This window comes from Nerophis ophidion, linkage group LG06 (genome assembly GCF_033978795.1).
Source record: "Nerophis ophidion isolate RoL-2023_Sa linkage group LG06, RoL_Noph_v1.0, whole genome shotgun sequence".
NCBI classification, from domain to species: Eukaryota; Metazoa; Chordata; class Actinopteri; order Syngnathiformes; family Syngnathidae; genus Nerophis; species Nerophis ophidion.
The window spans coordinates 39707720-39728625 of record NC_084616.1 but is presented as its reverse complement, the minus strand read 5'-3'; the positions used below and the strand labels follow the sequence as shown (position 1 = coordinate 39728625).

The following is a 20906-nucleotide window of genomic DNA, read 5'->3' as shown; positions in this document are numbered from 1 at the left end:
AAAAAGTGACGGCTTCCGGAGGGTTATCCGGCGTCATATAGAAATATATGTAGTGTTCATCGTGTGAGGCAATGCAAATTGAACAATAAAAAAACAAATAACGGTTTGAATTGGTCTAGGTCAGGGGTGTCAAACTCAAATACAGAGTGGGCCAAAATTTTAAACTGAACAAAGCCGCGGGCCAAGGTTGAACAGATTAACCTTTTAATAGGGACCCAAAAAAGTTTTGCATTGAATATTGAACGAGCAAGACTTGTATAAATTTATAGTGACATGGAAAATCGATTTTCAAATATTGTAGCATCCCGGAAGAGTTAGTGCTGCAAAGGGTTCTGGGTATTTGTTCTGTTGTGTTTATGTTGGGTTACGGTGCGGATGTTCTCCCTAAATGTGGTTGTCATTCTTGTTTGGTGTGGGTTCACAGTGTGGCGCATATTTGTAACAGTGTTAAAGTTGTTTATACGGCCACCCTCAGTGTGACCTGTATGGCGGTTGACCAAGTATGCGTTGCATTCACTTGTTTGTGTGTAAAGTCCGCATATAGTATGTGACTGGGCCGACACAATGTTTGTATGGAGAAAAAGCGGACGGGACGACAGTTTGTAGAGGACGTTGAATGCAGTGCCTTTAAGGCACGTCCCCAATGATGTTGTTTAGGTGGAAATCGAGAGAAATTCGGGAAAATGGTTGCCCCGGGTGATTTTTGGCAAGGGCACTGAAATTCGGGAGTCTCCCGGGAAAATCGGGAGGATTGGTAAGTATGAGTATTAGCGGTGAATGCGGTGTCATAATACCTGCGGGCCAGCTCTAATGTTAATTTGATATTGCCTCAAGGGCCAAATTAAATTACACGGTGGGCCAAATTTGGCCCGCGGGCCAGAGTTTGACACCCATGGTCTAGGTTATCAGGAACTGTTATTACTGACAGACAGGTGTCGCGCTGTGACTGCAGCTAGGCACGTAAGAAAACCCTCGTCTCCATGGCAACATCTCTGTCGCTTTCACTTATATGCCGCTTTTCCACTAACGCAGGGGTAGGCAACCCAGAATGTTGAAAGAGCCATTTCGGACCCAAATACCACAACGCTGTCAAGCATCATTCATACAAAACTTGCGGGCCTAACAATAAACTTTCATATCAAGGTGGGGGCCGCAAAATAACGTCTTGTGGGCTGCAATTGGCCCGCGGACCGCGTGTCTGAGACCCCTGCTCTAGATCCTCACCTTTCCCTTGTTTGAAAACAAAAAACAAAAACACATTTTACACAAAAAAATCCAAAACAAATGTTTGTAAAAATGAAAAACAATTTATTCACTATCCATGCCGCAAAGGTATGTGTTCTTTTTGAGATTAGATGTGCTAAACTGATATCGCGCATGGACTAGAGGAATATCAGTCACTAAATGGCAGGTCACTTCACGAGCCCACGTAACAATTTACATGCATGGCGGTTCACATCTCTCCACATTGTGCAATGAGGATAGGGAGCTTGGGCTTGTTGTTGGGTCCCGTGGGAACATTCTGTTGGGGGTGGGGAATAAAACACTTTAGGTTGTAACTTCAGACTGGAATGACATATATTTGGACGTCGTAAATACAGCAAAGATGATACCACATAACATTAATTCAATTAAAAGGCACCTTACCTCAATTTTTCTCATGATCAGCAGTCCATCAACGATTTTACCTAAAACGAGCACAAATATCATGAAAATGTAGACATGATTATGAATAGGGATGTGACAAAAACTTTGAGAAAAGTGAAAACATTTCATATATTTCAACTAAATTAAACACATTTCTATAAATCTTATCTTATTACATGTAGAATGTGCTCAAATTTTTGTACATCAGATGATGTATTACATTTTTGGTATTGAATGCTACATGCAATTGTTAACAAAATAAAGTGGCTTGTGCTACTGCTAATGGCTCCCGATAGTAGTAATATGTATATTGTAATATGCTGATAGTATATATTTGGACCATGAATTGATTAAAGTGGGACCTCGACCTAAACAAGTTGAAAAACTTATTCGGGTGTTACCATTTAGAGGTCTATTGTATGGAATATGTACTGTACTGTGCAATCTACTAATAAAAGTTTCAATCAATCAATCCCATTTAAATCATTCGGGTGTTGCCTTCAAAGCCTTCCTGAATCCGGAGACTTTGTAAACAATAACAAAAATTACCCCCTAAAATATTTTGTAATAATAAAAGAGGAAAAAAAAGGACAACTATGGATGTAATCACCTTAGTATTGTGTATATACTTATATTATACTAAGGATTGATGGTATCAACATCAGGATGGATCACCCCTAATTTACGTTGAAGCTTCAGCGCAGGGGTCCCCAAACTACGGCCGGATCCTGACCGCCAGTGTCCAAAATACGTCCCGTAGGAAGTCCCAAGTTAAAAAAAACCCAAAACAAAACAGCTACAATACCCAGCAATATGTTTGAAGGAGAAAATGTGAGGCCTTCAATCCCAGGAACACCAACCCTACTGTTAAGCATTGTGGTGGTACTATGTTCTGGGCCTGTTTTGCTGCCAATGAAACTGGTGCTTTACGTAGAGTAAATGGGAGAATAAAAAAGGAGGATTACCTCCAAAATTCTTCAGGACAACCTAAAACATCAGCCCGGAGGTTGGGTCTTGGGCACAGTTGGGTTTTCCAACAGGACAATGACCTCAAACACACGTCAAAAGTGGTAAAGGAATGGCTAAATCAGGCTCGAATTAAGGTTTTAGAATGGCCTTCCCAAAGTCCTGACTTAAACGTGTGGACAATGTCGAAGAAACAAGTCCGTGTCAGAAAACCAACACATTTCGCAGAACTGCACCAATTATGTCAAGAGGAATTGTCAAAAATTCAACCAGAAGCTTGTGGATGGCTACCAAAAGTGCCTTATTGCAGTGAAACTTGCCAAGGGACATTTATAAATGATAAATGGGTTGTACTTGTATAGCGCTTTTCTACCTTCAAGGTACTCAAAGCGCTTTGACACTACTTCCACATTTACCCATTCACACACTAATGGAGGGAGCTGCCATGCAAGGCGCTAACCAGCACTCATCAGGAGCAAGGGTGAAGTGTCTTGCTCAGGACACAACGGACGTGACGAGTTTGGTACTAGGTGGGGATTGAACCAGGGACCCTCGGGTTGCGCACGGCTACTCTCCCACTGCGCCACGCCGTCCCTTTAACCATTTAACCAAATATTAACATTGCTGTATGTATACGTATGACCCAGCAGATTTGGTCACGTTTTCAGTAGACCCATAATAAATTCATAAAAGAACCATCCATCCATCCATCCATCCATTTTCTACCGCTTATTCCCTTTCGGGGTCGCGGGGGGCGCTGGCGCCTATCTCAGCTACAGCTGATAAAAGAACCAAACTTCATGAATGTTTTTTGCGACAAACAAGTATTTACTCCAATTGCTCTATCACAATAAAATAAAAGTTGTAAATATTGATGAATACTCAAGACAGCCATAGCATTATGTTCTTTACAAGTGTATTTAACTTTTGATCGCAGTGTGCATATATATATATATATATATATATATATATATACCCAATGCGGTCAATAAGTGTGGGGACCCCTGCTTTAGCGGTTATCTTTGTGTCTCGACCTGCTCTGTGTGTGTAACATGCTTAGCAATTCCTTTTTCTCCAGTGATAGTGCTACTTGGAAGCAACTTTGTTTATTTTCTGCCATGGTAGTGAGAATTGTTTTTTTAGAAGATCGACAACGCTTGCTCTCAAATTGGAGCCGATGTTCTGGCAAAACAAGCACCAATCCTGGAATTTATGTGACAATCGCATGTGTGTAAGATGCTCATGTAACTATAATCTTAGTGTGCATCCCTTTTGAAGGAATCTTTCACACGAGTACAATCTTTAGCTATGTAAAGACTGACGCACAGCTGTGTTAAAGTTTGGCTGCGTTTGGCAGCTCATCAGCCAATCCTTTAAATATGAAATATTCAATATCAGCCCCCAATCCGATCCTGACCTCTAATTACAATGTTACGTTTTAGATCCATACTCACCAAAGACGACATGTTTTCCATCCAGCCAGTCACATTTTGTACAAGTTAGGAAAAATTGGCATCCATTTGTGCCTGGACCACTGTTTGCCTGGTAAAGACACAAATGGGAGTTATGAAAGCTGTCAAAGTTAAACATTAATGCGTGTGAATCAACACAATAAAATACTGCATTTATCATGCACATTTTGTTTGTGTGTGACATGCTGACAATGACACTGCATTTCAATTACTCAATCAAGTTCCATCAATCCATTTTCTACCGCTTGTCCCTGTTGGAGTAGCGGGTGCTGAAGCCTATCTCAGCTGCAATCAGGCGGAAGGCGGCGTACACCCTGGACAAGTCACCACCTCATCGCAGGGCCAACACAGATAGACAGACAACATTCACACTCACATTCACACATTGGGGCCAATTTAGTGTTGCCAATCAACCTATCCCCAGGTGCATGTCTTTGGAAGTGGGAGGAAGCCGGAGTACCCGGAGGGAACCCACGCATTCACTGGGAGGACAAGCAAACTCCACACAGAAAGATCCCAAGCCCGGGATTGAACTAAGACTACTCAGGACCTTCATACTGTGAGGCACATGCACTAACCCCTGTCCACCGTGCTGCCCGTGAGTAAAGTCATTTTCAAAAATATTGTTTGAAAGCACTATACTTACATGGGCAACTACAAAAAAAGAAATGCACAAACTTGAATTCGGCAAAATATTTTAGTAAAAAAATATGTTTTCAAAGGTGGCCATCATGCATTATAATAAAGCCAAAGCCCAATAACTCTGCTTGTATGTTTTTTCTTGTCTTCGTAGACACGTCACACTATTAATTACTGTGAAGATGGGCTCCAGCATCCCCCGCGACCCTGAAAGGGACAAGCGGTAGGAAATGGAGGGAAGGATGGATGTTTCCTGAAAGCCGCTGTTTAACCAGGGTTATTTTAAAGTTAAAAAGTTAAAGTTCAAGTACCAAGAACCACACACTTGTTGTGGTGAAATTAACCCTTGCATTTGACCCATCTCCTTGTTCAACCCATGGGAGTTGAGGGGAGCAGTGAGCAGCAGCAGTGGCCGCGCCCGGGAATCACTTTGGTGATTTAACCCCCTAATTCCAACCCTTGATGTTGAGTGCCATGCAGGAAGGTAATGAGTCCTATTTTTATATTCTTTGGTGTGACTCGGCCGGGTTTGAACTCGCAACCTACCGATCTCAGGGCGGACACTCTAACCCAGGGGTCTCAAACTCAATTTACCTGGTGGCCACTGGATGCAGAAACTGGGTGAGGCTGGGCCGCAAGAAAAGATTTCTTAAAAAATCTAACCTGCACTTTTTAATGAATTCACCTTCTATGAATGGCTTTCCTCACCTAGCAACATACTTACCAATCCTCACGATTTTTCCGGGAGACTCCTGAATTTTAGTGCACTTCCCGACAATCTACCGGTGCAACCATTTTCCCAAATTTGTCCCAATTTTCACCCGGCCGACATTATTAAGGGCTGCCGTGACTGCACTGCCTTTAACGTCCTCTACAACAGTGGTTCTCAACCTTTTTTCAGTGATGTACCCCCTGTAAACATTTTTTTTATTCAAGTACCGCCAAATCCGAGTAATGCATTTTTGGTTGAAAAAAAGAGATAAAGAAGTAAAATACAGCACTATGTCATCAGTTTCTGATTTATTAAATTGTATAACAGTGCAAAATATTGCTCATTTGTAGTGGTCTTTCTTGAACTATTTGGAAAAAAAGATATAAAAATATCTAAAAAAACTTGTTGAAGAATAAACAAGTGATTCAATTATAAATAAATATTTCTACACATAGAAGTAATCATCAACTTAACGTGGGACCCCGGGGTGGGGGGCAGCACAGTCAAAGACAGCAGCATACTTAATAAAGTAAGAGAGGCTGCCCACTGGACAGCATTAAGGAGGTGGCAATAGACTGTTCCATCCACAGAGCAAGAAGGAGCGCCATCACAGGTCTTTTCTACACACAGCCACAACACTTATGTGATTACTGTGATAATTTTTTTGTGGTGTGCAATTCTTATGTTAGTGTTTTTTTTTGTTGTATTTTATCTTCTATCTACAAATAGTACTGGCCAATTTGTTGCATTAATGACTATTTTTTGTTTGTTTTTTGTTACGCTTTATTTCTGTTACTGTATATAAACAATTAATTTCCCCATTGTGGGATGAAAAAAACGTCTATCCTATCCTACCCTTAAGGTTTTATAAAATTAATGTTGAAGATGTTGCTTTAAAAATTACCTGTAATTTGTAAAAGTTTTGAAAAAAAAATCAAAATTTGCTGAAAATGTTGCTTTGAAAATTACCTGTAATTTGTAAAAGTTTTGAAAAAAAATCCTAGATGCTGAAAATGTTGCTTTAAAAATTACATGTAATTTGTAAAGTTAAAAAATGTATTAATGTTAAAAATGTTGCCTTAAAAAATGACCTGTATTTAGTAAGGGTTTTACGGAAGTAAATAACGTTGAAAATGTTGTTTTAAAAGTGATCTGTTGTTAGTAAATGTTTTAAATATTGTTGAAAATTTGGCTTAAAAAACAACATGGAGCTCGTAAAGGTTTTATGAAAGTATCTAATGTTTTAAAATGTTGCTTTAAAAATGACCTGTAATTTGTAAAGTTAAAAAAAATAATTAATATTGAAAATGTTGCTTTAAAAAATGACATGTAATTTGTAAAGTTAAAAAAATGAATTCATGTTGAAAATGTTGCTTTAAAAAATGACTCGTATTTAGTAAAGGTTTTATGAAAGTAAATAACGTTGAAAATGTTGCTTTAAAAATGATCTGTTGTTAGTAAACGTTTTGTAAAATTAAATGTTGTTAAACATTTTGTTTAAATAAACAACATGGAGCTTTAAAGGTTTTCTGAAAGTAAATGTTTTAAAATTTTGCTTTAAAAATGACCTGTAATTTGTAAAGTTAAAAAAAATTAATCAATGTTTAAATGTTGCTTTAAAAAAATGACTTGTATTTAGTAAAGGTTTTACGAAAAATCAAATGTTGCTGAAAATGTTGCTTTAAAAATTACATGTAATTTTTAAAGTTAAAAAATTAATTAATGTTAAAAATGTTGCCTTAAAAATGACCTGTATTCAGTAAAGGTTATACGAAAGTAAATAACGTTGAAAACGTTGCTTTAAAATTGATCTGTTGTTCGTAAACCTTTTATAAAATTAAAAAGTGTTCAACATTTTGCTTAAAAAACAACACGGAGCTCGCAAAGATTTTATGAAAGTAAATAATGTTTTAAAATGTTGTTTTAAAAATGACCTGTAATTTGTAAAGTTAAAAACTTTAGTTAATGATAAAAATGTTCCTTAACTGTTATTTAGTAAAGGTTTTTTTACAAAAGCAAATAACGTTGAAAATGTTGCTTTAGAAATGATCTGTTGGTAGTAAACCTTTTATAAAATTAAATATTGTTAAACATTTTGCTTAAATAAACAACATGGAGCTCGTAAAGGTTTTATGAAAGTACATGTTTTAAAATGTTGATTTAAAAATGGCTTGTAATTTGTAAAGTTAAAAAAAATTAATCAATGTTTAAATGTTGCTTTAAAAAAAGGACTTGTATTTAGTAAAGGTTTTACGAAAAATCAAATGATGCTGAAAATGTTGCTTTAAAAATTACATGTAATTTTTAAAGTTAAAAAATTAATTAATGTTAAAAATGTTGCCTTAAAAATGACCTGTATTCAGTAAAGGTTATACGGAAGTAAATAACGTTGAAAACGTTGCTTTAAAATTGATCTGTTGTTCGTAAACCTTTTATAAAATTAAATAGTGTTCAACATCCCACCTAGAACCAACCTCGTCACGTCCGTTGTGTCCTGAGCAAGGCACTTCACCCTTGCTCCTGATGGGTGCTGGTTGGCGCCTTGCATGGCAGCTCCCTCCATCAGTGTGTGAATGTGTGTGTGAATGGGTAAATGTGGAAGTAGTGTCAAAGCGCTTTACAAGTACAACCCATTTATCATTTAACATTTTGGTTAAAAAAACAACAAGGAGCTCGCAAAGATTTTATGAAAGTAAATAATGTTTTAAAATGTTGTTTTAAAAATGACCTGTAATTTGTAAAGTTAAAAACTTTAGTTAATGATAAAAATGTTCCTTAACTGTTATTTAGTAAAGGTTTTTTTACAAAAGCAAATAACGTTGAAAATGTTGCTTTAGAAATTATCTGTTGGTAGTAAACCTTTTATAAAATTAAATATTGTTAAACATTTTGCTTAAATAAACAACATGGAGCTCGTAAAGGTTTTATGAAAATACATGTTCTAAAATGTTGCTTTAAAAATTACCTGTAATTTGTAAAGTTAAAAAAAAAAAATATTTAGTAAAGTTTTTATAAAAGTAAATATTGTTAATAATATTGCTTTCAAAATTACCTGTAGCTAGTAAATTTTCTATGAGAATAATTAATGTTTAAAATGTTGATTTAAAAAAAGTTGAAATTTTTTAATAATATTAAAAATGTTGCTTTAAATCATGACTTGTATTTAGTAAAGGTTTTATAATGTTCAAATTATTGCTTTAAAAATTATTGGTAGTTAGTAAAAGTTTTATGATAGTAAATAATGTTGCTTAAATAATAACCTGCAGTTAGTACATTTATTATTTTTTATTTAGCCTTTATTTAATCCCATTGAGATCAAAGATCTCTTTTCCAGGGGAGACCTGGCCAAGAAGGCGGCAGCAAGGTTGCAATAAAAACAGTAAACAACACATAAAACATCAAATTTACAAAATTAAAACTTGCTCACATAACCCATATGCATACAAGCAGACAAGCTAGACTGCAATCCTTTCACAGAAGATTCCAACTCAATTAACGTAACAAGGGTTTTAGGTTGAAGATCCAATTGTAGGTTATGCCAAGCCTTCGGTGCTGAAAACCTAAATGCTTTCTTGCCTAGTTCAGTTATTACTTTGGGGATGACAAATTGCTGAACATTCACTGAACGAAGATTGTGACTTCCTTGTTTCTTTGTTAAAAAAGACCGATAAGATGGAGTGATAACCAGAATGGTTTTGTAGATGAACACATAATGATTGAGGAGTCAAGCACAAAAAGATGTCCAGTTAACCATTGAGTATAAGACACAATGGTGAGTAAGGGGAGCGCAGTTGGTTGATGAATCTCAGTGCCCCGTGGTACACACCATCCAGCTTGTGGAGACAACCAGCAGTAGCATTCATGTACAACACATCTCCATAGTCAATAACTACAGATGTCCGATAATGGCTTTTTTGCCGATATCCAATATTCTGATATTGTCCAACTCTTAATTACAGATTCCGATATCAACCAATACCGATATATACAGTTGTGGAATTAACACATTAAACAATGTAACAAGGTTTTCTAAAATAACTCAACTCAAGTTATGGAAAAAAAATGCCAACATGGCACGGCCATATTTATTACTGAAGTCACAAAGTGCATTATTTTTTTTAACATGCCTCAAAACAGCAGCTTGGAATTTGGGACATGCTCTCAATGAGAGAGCATTAAGAGATTGAGGTGGGCGGGGTTGGGAGAGTTAGTGCTGCAAGGGTTTCTGGGTATTTGTTCTGTTGTGTTTATGTTGTTACAGTGCTGATGTTCTCCCGACATGTGTTTGTCATTCTTGTTTGGTGTGGGTTCACAGCGTGACGCATATTTGTAACAGTGTTAAAGTTGTTAATAAAGCCACCCTAAGTGTGACTTGTATGGCTGTTGAGCAAGTATGCATTGCCTTCACTTGTGTGTGTGAAAAGCCGTAGATATTATGTGATTGGGCCAGCACGCAAAGGCAGTGCCTTTAAGGTTTTTTGGCGCTCTGTACTTCTCCTTACGTCCGTGTACCACTCCGTACAGCTGCGTTTTAAAAAGTCAGAAATTTTACTTTTTGAAACCAATACCGATAATTTCCGATATTACATTTAAAAGCATTTATCGGCCGATAAATCGGCAGTCCGATATTATCGGACATCTCTATCAATAACATCTCCATAGTCAATGACAGGTAAAAAGGTTGTTTCCACCAGTTTATTATTTATTATTTTTTTATTTATTAACCTACTCTGTGGCCTAGTGGTTAGAGTGTCCGACCTGAGATCGGTAGGTTGGGAGTAACCCCTGCCGAATCATACCAAAGACTATAAAAAAATGGGACCCATTACCTCCCTGCTTGGCACTGTGCATCAAGGGTTGGAATTGGGGGTTAAATCACCATAAATGATTCCCAGTGCTGCCCACTGCTCCCCTCACCTCCCAGGGGGTGATCAAGGGGATGGGTCAAATGCAGAGGACAAATTTCACCACACCAAGTGTGTGTGTGACAATCATTGGTACTTTAACTTTAATTTATGTATCACAATAAAAGAAAAGCAAGACTTGTTTCTATAATAAAATCCCAGTAAAAGTTGGAGGTTTTTTTAGAAACTAAAGGTTACATGAAAGTAAATAATGTTGGAAATGTTGCTGTAAAAACGTCATGTAGTAAGTAAAAGTTTTATAAAAAATTAAATAATGTGTGGAGTTTGCATGTTCTCCCCGTGAATGCGTGGGTTCCCTCCGGGTACTCCGGCTTCCTCCCACTTCCAAAGACATGCACCTGGGGATAGGTTGATTGGCAACACTAAATTGGCCCTAGTGTTTGAATGTGGGTGTGAATGTTGTCTGTCTATCTGTGTTGGCCCTGCGATGAGTTGGCGACTTGTCCAGGGTGTACCCCGCCTTCCGCCCGATTGTAGCTGAGATAGGCGCCAGCGCCCCCCGCGACCCCAAAAGGGAATAAGCGGTAGAAAATGGATGGATGGATAAATAATGTTAAAAATGTTGCTTTAAAAATGATTTGTAGGTATTACAAGTCTTATAATTTTTTTTTTTTTTTTTTTAATTGTTGCTTTAAAAATGGCCTGCAGTTTTAGTAAAGGTTTTATGATGGTCACAGTTTGACACTGGATAATTTCTCTAATATCAATCGTTTCAATGAACCTTGTTTAGTTGCTCTTACATGTTATGTTATGTTATGTTATGACAAAGCCACATACCATTGACAGAAGACCGGGTGCAGAATGCTTCACCCGGAAGTTCTCATCAGCAAATGGACCTCGGTAGATGCTGCAGATACCGGTTCCGTCACCCTTTGGGAAACAGTGTTTGCCATCACATAACACACAACTACTGGGAAGTTGCAGCAGTTTGAGAATTGTGTGTTAAGGCAAATGAAATAGAAAGTAAACAGAGTAGAAAGTGAACAAATTTTGTTTGAGCAGTAGGTAAGGTCCAACAGTTCTCCGAGGCACTAGGTCACACTTTGAAAACCCCCAATTTAAAGACTATTGGCAGCAGACGACTAAAGCCTGTCAACAGAGAATCTAAAGATTATTTTATCAATCACGCGATTAAAGTGTTTGATTTATCAAGTAGTTGAACACAACCCATTTTCTCACCTCAGTGAGACTTTTAGGGGACAATTGTTGAAATGGACAAGGATTTTCCTAAGGACCTTTATTCTTTCTTCCTATAAATGCACATAACATTGAAATAGCTTTTTTGCAACGGTGGAATCACAATACATTATTTTTCCGTACATGGAAAAAATTAAAACGTGTAAAAAAACAAACTATGTTGCCAGATGATCATGAAGAAGGTAGTAGAGACTAAAGAACCACACAAAAAAAACACACTAATTAAGTATGATACATTCAGCAATGATGTATTCAACAATTTAATATGTGCAAAAGGGATTAACTAAAGGAGGCGTGTGTGACATCTGGGACAAGCAACCTTGTCAGCATTACATTAAAAACTGTAGATGCAAACATGTCTTCACACGTGTTCAAGAATTTTTTTTTTATGCAAGTCAAACATACAAAACGACGTTAACTGCCAAAATAAACTTATATCTTGTTTCTGCTTGTTTGCTGTTCTTAAACATGCAGTATGATTCCTGGTAGTGTAATAATAATAATAATAATAATAATAATAATAATAATAATAATAATAATAATAATTTTATTTGTAAAAAGTACTTTACATTGAGCAAACCTATTAAAAAATAATATTAATAATAAAAAGATAATAAAAATAACTAAAAATAAAAACTAGAACAGCCTAATTGCTATAGTATGCATATATCTATAAAAAGGTTTGTTTTTTTAAAAATAAGGAATTTTAAGCCTTTTTTAAAAGCATCCACAGTCTGTGGTGCTCTTATGTGGTCAGGGAGAGCATTCCACAGACTGGTAGTGCAGTACTGCTCTGTTTTAATATGCAAACATTTCACCACGCTATGTGTCTTTTTCGCTTTTAAATTATCCCAAAACCTGTCTCATCATCTCTGAGGTCTTTGCTGGCTTTCTACTTAGTCGTCAGTTCTCTGAGCCATCTCTCCCTATCCGCATTCCCGTTATTTACTACTAATTTTTTTAGTTTTTCATTCCGTTTTGATTGTGCTACTGTATGTTACAACTTGCACTGCAACCATTGTGGGATTAATTAAAGTTTATCTAACTATCTGTACCTGACCCCACTTCCTTCCCACGCACACAGGCCACATCCTGATCACAGCACCCGAAGCAGTACTCACATTGACAAAGTCTCCTCCTTGGATCATAAAGTCTTTGATCACCCTGAAAATGAACAAAAGATTAATACGCAGAAAATGCACTACAACCTGTCCTGTCTGTTGACACACTTTCAAAAGGACGCCCGCACAGGGTGTGCGTTACAGTGAAACACAAATGACTACAACTACTTACTGGGAAAGTGGTAAATACAACATGTATCGTATACATACCTGTGGAATGTGCAGCCCTTGAAACCGATAGGGACACCGTCCTTCCTGCGGAACATTTTTGTATATTTCACAACAGCTTTTTTATCAATTGACGATGCTATTAATAGCCAACGTTGGGAAAATTACTGGGTAATTACTTATACAAAACCAGTGAAGTTGGCACGTTGTGTAATTCGTAAAAAGCAGAATGCAATGAATTGCGCATTCTTTTCAACTTATATTCAATTGAATAGACTGCAAAGACAAGATATTTAATGTTCGAACTGAGAAACTTATTTTTTCTTTGCAAATAACCATTAATTTAGAATTTAATGGCAGTAACACATTGCAAAAAAGTTGGCACAGGGGCATTTTTACCACTGTGTTACATGGCCTTTCTTTTTTACAACACTCACTAAACGTTGGGGAACTGAGGAGACCAATTTATTAAGCTTTTCAGGTGGAAGTCTCCCATTCTTGCTTGATCAATCAATCAATCAATGTTTACTTATATAGCCCTAAATCACTAGTGTCTCAAAGGGCTGCACAAACCACCACGACATCCTCGGTAGGCCCACATAAGGGCAAGGAAAACTCACACCCAGTGGGACATCGGTGACAATAATGACTATGAGAACCTTAGAGAGGAGAGGAAAGCAATGGATGTCGAGTGGGTCTAACATGATACTGTGAAAGTTCAATCCACAATGGATCCAACACAGTCGCGAGAGTCCAGTCCAAAGCGGATCCAACACAGCAGCGAGAGTCCCGTTCACAGCGGAGCCAGCAGGAAACCATCCCAAGCGGAGGCGGATCAGCAGCGCAGAGATGTCCCCAACCGATACACAGGCAAGCAGTACATGGCCACCGGATCGGACCGGACCCCCTCCACAAGGGAGAGTGGGACATAGAAGAAAAAGAAAAGAAACAGCAGATCAACTGGTCTAAAAAGGGAGTCTATTTAAAGGCCAGAGTATACAAATGAGTTTTAAGGTGAGACTTAAATGCTTCTACTGAGGTGGCATCTCGAACTGTTACCGGGAGGGCATTCCAGAGTACTGGAGCCCGAACGGAAAACGCTCTATAGCCCGCAGACTTTTTTTGGGCTTTGGGAATCACTAACAAGCCGGAGTCCTTTGAACGCAGATTTCTTGCCGGGACATATGGTACAATACAATCGGCAAGATAGGATGGAGCTGGACCGTGTAGTATTTTATACGTAAGTAGTAAAACCTTAAAGTCACATCTTAAGTGCACAGAAAGCCAGTGCAGGTGAGCCAGTACAGGCGTAATGTGATCAAACTTTCTTGTTCTTGTCAAAAGTCTAGCAGCCGCATTTTGTACCAACTGTAATCTTTTAATGCTAGACACGGGGAGACCCGAAAATAATACGTTACAGTCGTCGAGGCGAGACGTAACAAACGCATGGATAATGATCTCAGCGTCTTTAGTGGAGAGAATGGAGCGAATTTTAACGATATTACGCAGATGAAAGAAGGCCGTTTTAGTAACGCTTTTAATGTGTGCCTCAAAGGAGAGAGTTGGGTCGAAGATAATACCCAGATTCTTTACCGTGTCGCCTTGTTTCATTGTTTGGTTGTCAAATGTTAGAGTTGTATTATTAAATAGAGTTCGGTGTCTAGCAGGACCGATAATCAGCATTTCCGTTTTTTTGGCGTTGAGTTGCAAAAAGTTAGCGGACATCCATTGTTTAATTTCATTAAGACACGCCTCCAGCTGACTACAGTCCGGCGTGTTGGTCAGCTTTAGGGGCATGTAGAGTTGGGTGTCATCAGCATAACAGTGAAAGCTAACACCGTATTTGCGTATGATGTCACCTAGCGGCAGCATGTAGATGCTGAAGAGTGCAGGGCCAAGGACCGAACCCTGGGGAACTCCACACGTTACCTTAACGTAGTCCGAGTTAAACCAAGACAGGGCTAAGTCTGACATACCAATTCGTGTTTTGATACGTTCTAATAAAATTTTACGATCGACGGTATCGAAAGCAGCGCTAAGATCGAGGAGCAGCAACATAGATGACGCATCAGAATCCATCGTTAGCAATAGATCATTAGTCATTTTTGCGAGGGCTGTCTCCGTGGAGTGATTTGCTCTGAAACCGGATTGAAAGGTTTCACATAGATTGTTAGACGCTAAGTGTTCATTTAACTGCTCCGCAACAATTTTTTCAAGGATTTTTGAAATAAAGGGAAGGTGAGACACCGGTCGGTAGTTTACCATGAGGTCAGGATCGAGGTTAGGTCTTTTAAGAAGAGGATGAATAACCGCTTTTTTGAATGCTAGGGGAACAGTGCCCGAGGAGAGTGATAAGTTTATAATATTTACCACTGATGGACCTAATAATATAAAGAGCTCCTTGATCAGTTTCCCAGGAAGAGGGTCAAGTAAGCATGTTGTCTGTTTTATTCCATTTACACGTTGTAACAATTCCTCTAATGTTATTTCCTCAAAACGAGAGAAACTATTTTGGAGGGCAGTATCCGCCGTATATACCATCGTATCAGTGTTAATAGAACCCCGTTGTAGCTGGGACGCATTGTCTTTAATCTCCATTCTAATGACTTCAATTTTCTTACTAAAGAATTGCATAAAGTCATCAGCTGAGTGGGTTGAGCTACTGGAAGGGGTCCCTTGTTGGGTTAGCGATGCTACCGTACTAAACAAAAATTTAGGATCGTTTTTATTACGGTGGATGAGATTTGAGTAATATTTAGCTTTAGCTAAGGTAAGCATGCGTTTATAAGTTATTAAACCATCACTCCATGCTTGATGGTGCACCTCAAGTTTAGTCATGCGCCATTTGCGTTCCAGCTTTCTACATAATAATTTCTGAGCTCTAGTTTCTTCTGTAAACCACGGGGTGCGCTTTTTTGGAGCCTTTTTTAACTTTAGCGGTGCTATGTCATCAATGGTTTCGCGCAGGGTGTCGTTAAAGTTGTTAGTGAGGTTATCAATAGAGCCCACATACTTTGGGAATGGTGCCATTACCGAGGGCAGTAGGTCAGCAAGAGTTGTCGTTGTGGCCGTATCAATGTTGCGGCTGCTATAGCAGTTATTATTATTATTAGTTTGACGAACATGCGTCTGAACCTCGAATTTTATAAGGTAATGATCGGACAATACTTTAGTATACGGGAGTATCGTAACTTTGGAGACGGTGATACCCCTGACAAGCACTAGGTCTATCGTATTACCGTTGCGATGCGTGGGTTCATTTATTATTTGTGTGAGACCACAGCTATCGATTACAGTCTGGAGCGCTACGCACGGTGGGTCCGATGGGGTATTCATATGGATATTAAAGTCCCCCATTATGATTATATTATCGGCGTGTGTCACTAGATCAGCAACGAACTCTGAGAATTCATTGATAAAGTCCAAATAGGGCCCTGGGGGGCGGTAGATAACAGCCAGGTGTAGAGGCAGTGGTGTGACAGACCTCATAGTAAGCACCTCAAACGATTTATATTTATTATTTATGTTAGGACTAAGGTTAAAGTTTTCGTTGTATATTAGTGCGACCCCCCCACCCCTTTTAAGCGGACGGGCAATATGCGCATGTGTAACGTTAGGAGGACATGCCTCATTTAGCGCAAAAAAGTTGTTTGGTTTAAGCCAGGTTTCGCTGAGACCGATGACGTTAAGATTGTTGTCTCTGATAATATCATTTACTAACAACGTTTTAGGAGACAATGATCTTATGTTTAAAAAACCTATATTATAGGTAGTGGGCTGTTTTAGGGAGTTTTTGATCAAATTATCCGTAGTAGCAATTTTAATAATGTTGTGTTTATTATGCCCAGTGCATTTAGTATAGTTACGACCATATCTAGGAATTGATACGACAGGAATTTTCCGATTGTTTGTTTGTTGCTTTTAATAAACTGCACGCATCATGGTTAGCCACCTCAGTGACGGGGATTTTCCGATTGTTTGTTTGTTGCTTTGATAAACTGCACGCATCGTAGTTAGCCACCTCGGTAGAACACATGTCCAACTCTGAAACACTCAAAGCAGAAAAAACTTGTTCTAATTTAACTGACTCCTTACCCAGACCAGTAGTTTCGCATTTTCCATTTAAATCTGGCTGCAGGATGGAGGGAAGTGGTGTTCTGTGGGGATTAGCCTTCTGCTTTGTTTTTAGCCCCGCTCGACATCCGCGTTTCCGATCACACCGCTGGCGTCTGCTCCGTAGACGGCCCCCGCTGCTACTATACTCCCCTGCTTCACAGGCCGCTGGATGTAGCCGCCGACGTATTCCCATGCTAGTTAGCATGTTTAGCACGCACGCGTCTATCAGTCCAAAACGGCCCGATATGTCCACATCCAGAAGTGTCTGGCGGTCGTACGTGATCACGGAGTGACCACGATGTGAGCCAGCCATAAAGTCTGTGGAATTGTCCGATATTTCTGCCAAATGTTTCATCTTTAGCAGGAGCTCCGCGAGGACGCAGCCCGTCCGGGCGCCGCCATCTTTATGTACAGCTTAAGTTGTTCAACAGTCCTGGGTCTTCTTTGTGGTGTTTTAGGCTTCATATTGCGCCACACATTTTCAATGGGAGACATGTCTGGACTACAGGCAGGCCAGTCTAGGACCCGCACACTTTTACTATGAAGCCACGCTGTTTTAACATGTGGCTTGGCATTGTCTTGCTGAAATAAGCAGAGGCGTCCATGATAACGTTGCTTGATGGCAACATATGTTGCTCCAAAACCTGTATGTACAGTACCTTTCAGCATTAACTGTGTCTTCGCAGATGTGTAAGTTACCCATGCCTTGGGCTCTAATACACCCCTATACATTCACATATGCTGGCTTTTGAACTTTGATTCTTTTCCTCTTTGTTCTGGAGGAGACGACGTCTAGAGTTTCCAAAAACAATTGGAAATGTGGACTCGTCAGACCACAGAACACTTTTTCACTTTGCATCAGTCCATCTTAGATAAGCTCGGGCCCAGCAAAGTCGGCGGTGTTTCTGGGTGTTGTTGATAAATGGCTTTCGCTTTGCATAGTAGAGTTTTAACTTGCGCTTACAGATGTAAATACGCACGGTAGTTACTGACAGTGGTTTTCGGAAGTGTTCCAGAGCCCATGTGATTATATCGTTTACACACAGATGTCGGTTTTTAATGCAGCATCGCCTGAGGGATCGAAGGTGATGAGTATTCAATATTGGTTTTCAGCCTTGCTGCATTATTGTGATTTCTCCAGATTCTCTGAACCTTTTGATGATATCGTGATATGGTGAAATCTTTAAATTTCTTGCAACGTTGTTCTTAAACAAATTGTTCCGGCATTTGTGACCTTTGCCCTATCCTTGTTTGTGAATGACTGATCATTTCATGGAAGTTGCTTTTATACCCAATCATGGCACCCACCTGTTCCCAATTAACCTGTTCACCTATGGGATTTTCTAAATAAGTGTTTGATGAGCATTCCTCAACTTTCTCAGTCTTTTTTGCCACTTGTGCCAGCTTTTTTGAAACATGTTGTAGGCATCTACTTCCAAATGAGCTAATATTTGCAATAAATAACGTTTTCCAGTTCGAACGTTAAGTATATTGTCTTTGCAATCTATTCAATTGAATATAGGTTTGCAAATCATTATATTCTGCTTTTATGCATGATTTACACAACGTGGCAACTTCACTGGTTTTGGGTTTTGTAGTTACTTGTTACTTTTCTAAAAAAATACTTTTAGCAAATTAAATTTACAAGGATTGCGTGGTTGGCAAAACGTTTACATTGTATATTTTATTTTGCATACTTTTTTTCTCTTTATATTATCTCTAATGATGATGCTGCTATACACGGTGCTGCTAAATTGTGTTTCATTGTCTTACTAAGACAATGACATTAAAGAACCTCATTCATTATTAGTTACCAGGAAGAGTAATTTTTGAATTACTAAAATAACAATCCATCTTTAACGATTGTATCCACCCTAAAGTTAAGGTAGCCAGTATAGAATACGACACATTTATCGTGTGTTGAATGGGGTCATGTTTTGATTTAAAACACTTCCTTGTGGTCCACATAACATGTAATGGTGGTACTTTGGTCCAAATTGTGCATATATTATTTTCTTACAGACCATCTCTAAGATGCTTTCTGACCTTCTCTTCAGAATGTGACGTTTAGTGGGCGGTCTTACTTACGTGCGGTAGCTCTCCTCAGGCCAAGCTCGCTTCGACTGTATCTCCACCCTTACAGCCATATTGTAGTTTTTAGCGTTTCCATGTGGAGTCTAATGACAGAACTATACGCTACTTTTTCTTAGAAATGGCAACAGCGGAGAGCCTTACAGATTACAGCTTTGGACGGCAGACTCGCACAAAGCTCTTGGGGTAAGCCTCGGCCATATATGGAGATATGCGCTGACATAACTAAAGCATAATACGTCACTGAAGCCTCAAATTCCGAAGGCTCGTTTTGAAGAAGACAATATGGTTTGATAGATATATGGTTTGTGTAGATTCCTAATGAAGCCTTAGCTTGACGCTCCTCGCTTGCTGTGGCTCCAACAAAAAAAACTCCGGAAGCTCCTCTACGTTTTGTATCGTTTACTTCTCAACTTAATCCTTCAAAAACGTCAAACAATAACGATGTGGGAACAAATGAATGGCAAAATAAAGCAAGTTTGTTACAGTAACAAAGCGTAAGAAAAAGTAAGAGTGAGGTCAAAAAACTGTGTGGCTCGATTCCCTCATACCTGACTGTCCAAAACACTCTTACCACACAGATCCTTCCGTCATGTGTGTGTGAATGGGTAAATGTGGAAGTAGTGTCAAAGCGCTTTGAGTACCTTGAAGGTAGAAAAGCGCTATACAAGAACAACCCATTTATCATTTATTTATTTATATGTGCAATTAAACAGTTATATCATCAAATTATTCAAACAAATGTAATTATTACAAATAAAGAGTACCTTATAATTATTGTAAGCATGCAAACAAAGTAAATAATCCCATTTTGGCTTAATAAACATAAAGTACTTTCCATAAAATGTAAATTACCTTAAACATCATTTAGGCTCCTACAGTGTGATTTCACATTTATGGGGATTTATGGGGATCCCAAATATACAAAAACAGGCGCCGACTCGTCAGAAAAGTTGGTTTTGCATAATAGGGACCCTTTAATTCTAAAAAAAAAAGTGTTTGCCTTACCGAAACTCTCCAGTGCAGAACTGCCTGAAAAAGAAAAGAGTGTAACTGTAAGTAAAATCATCCATTCACATGCAAAGCTAACAAGGAATTTTTAAAAACGATCACGGTCCCCATGAAAACACATTTATAGGCTGCCGTGTCTTTTGCAAAGCAAGATGTGGTGTAGGGATCAGCGATACGGCCTAAAATCTATATCACAAGTAACGTTGGACCTTCCTGCAATAACGATACGTATCAGCGATAGAAAATGGATGGATGGATCAAAATTAAGAACAGCACGGTGTAACAGGGGTTAGTGCATGTGCCTCACAATACAAAGGTCCTGAGTTCAATCCCGAGCTCGGGATCTTTCTGTGTGGAGTTTGCATGTTCTCCCCAAAAAGGGAAAAAGCGGTAGAAATGGATGGATGGATGGATCATGATTGAGATTAGTGGAGGCCTGGTTATGGACGTGGTCAACATGACGGCATCATTTAATTTGCATAATCTGCTATTGATAAAAACAAATTGTACATACATTTAAAAACAAATCTGTGGTATTAGTAAGTATTAACACCCTTTTTATGCGTATAGTTTTGCTATATTTTCCATTATTGGTAGCTATTGTACAATGTACAAGTTTCTTCCTTCTCCAATCCTTTTAGTGACTTTTTCTGTATCTAAAAAAAAAATCTAGCAACTAATCTCGCATCTTTTTCTGGTGGTATTGCAGACTGTACTTCTGTCGCTCCATGTACAGGACAAAAAGTGAACTGCAGTGACGTCACACATGCCTCGTGCTGCTGAGAGCCTCTCTCTCCTTAAAAGCCACCACTGTGACCATGAATTGATTAACGTGGACCCC

The 20906-nt window shown here is 38.7% G+C and overlaps 1 protein-coding gene across 4 annotated transcripts in view; it reads right to left on the bottom strand.

The window, feature by feature from the left end:
• Nucleotides 1-1287: 1287 nt before the first annotated feature.
• ppih (peptidylprolyl isomerase H (cyclophilin H)) overlaps nt 1288-20906 on the bottom strand; it is a 47799-nt gene continuing 28180 nt past the window's right edge. For 2 of the 4 annotated variants that reach the window (XM_061903740.1, XM_061903742.1), the window contains exons 3-9: nt 20063-20086; nt 12890-12934; nt 12680-12722; nt 11139-11231; nt 4068-4155; nt 1648-1688; nt 1288-1522 (exon numbers count right to left, since the gene is read on the bottom strand). In XM_061903740.1, coding sequence (XP_061759724.1) covers nt 1454-1522; nt 1648-1688; nt 4068-4155; nt 11139-11231; nt 12680-12722; nt 12890-12934; nt 20063-20086 — 403 coding nt within the window. In that variant the 3' untranslated portion in view covers nt 1288-1453. The remainder of the gene's footprint in view (nt 1523-1647; nt 1689-4067; nt 4156-11138; nt 11232-12679; nt 12723-12889; nt 12935-20062; nt 20087-20906) is intronic. The other 2 variants (XM_061903743.1, XM_061903744.1) reach the window with 1 other exon arrangement.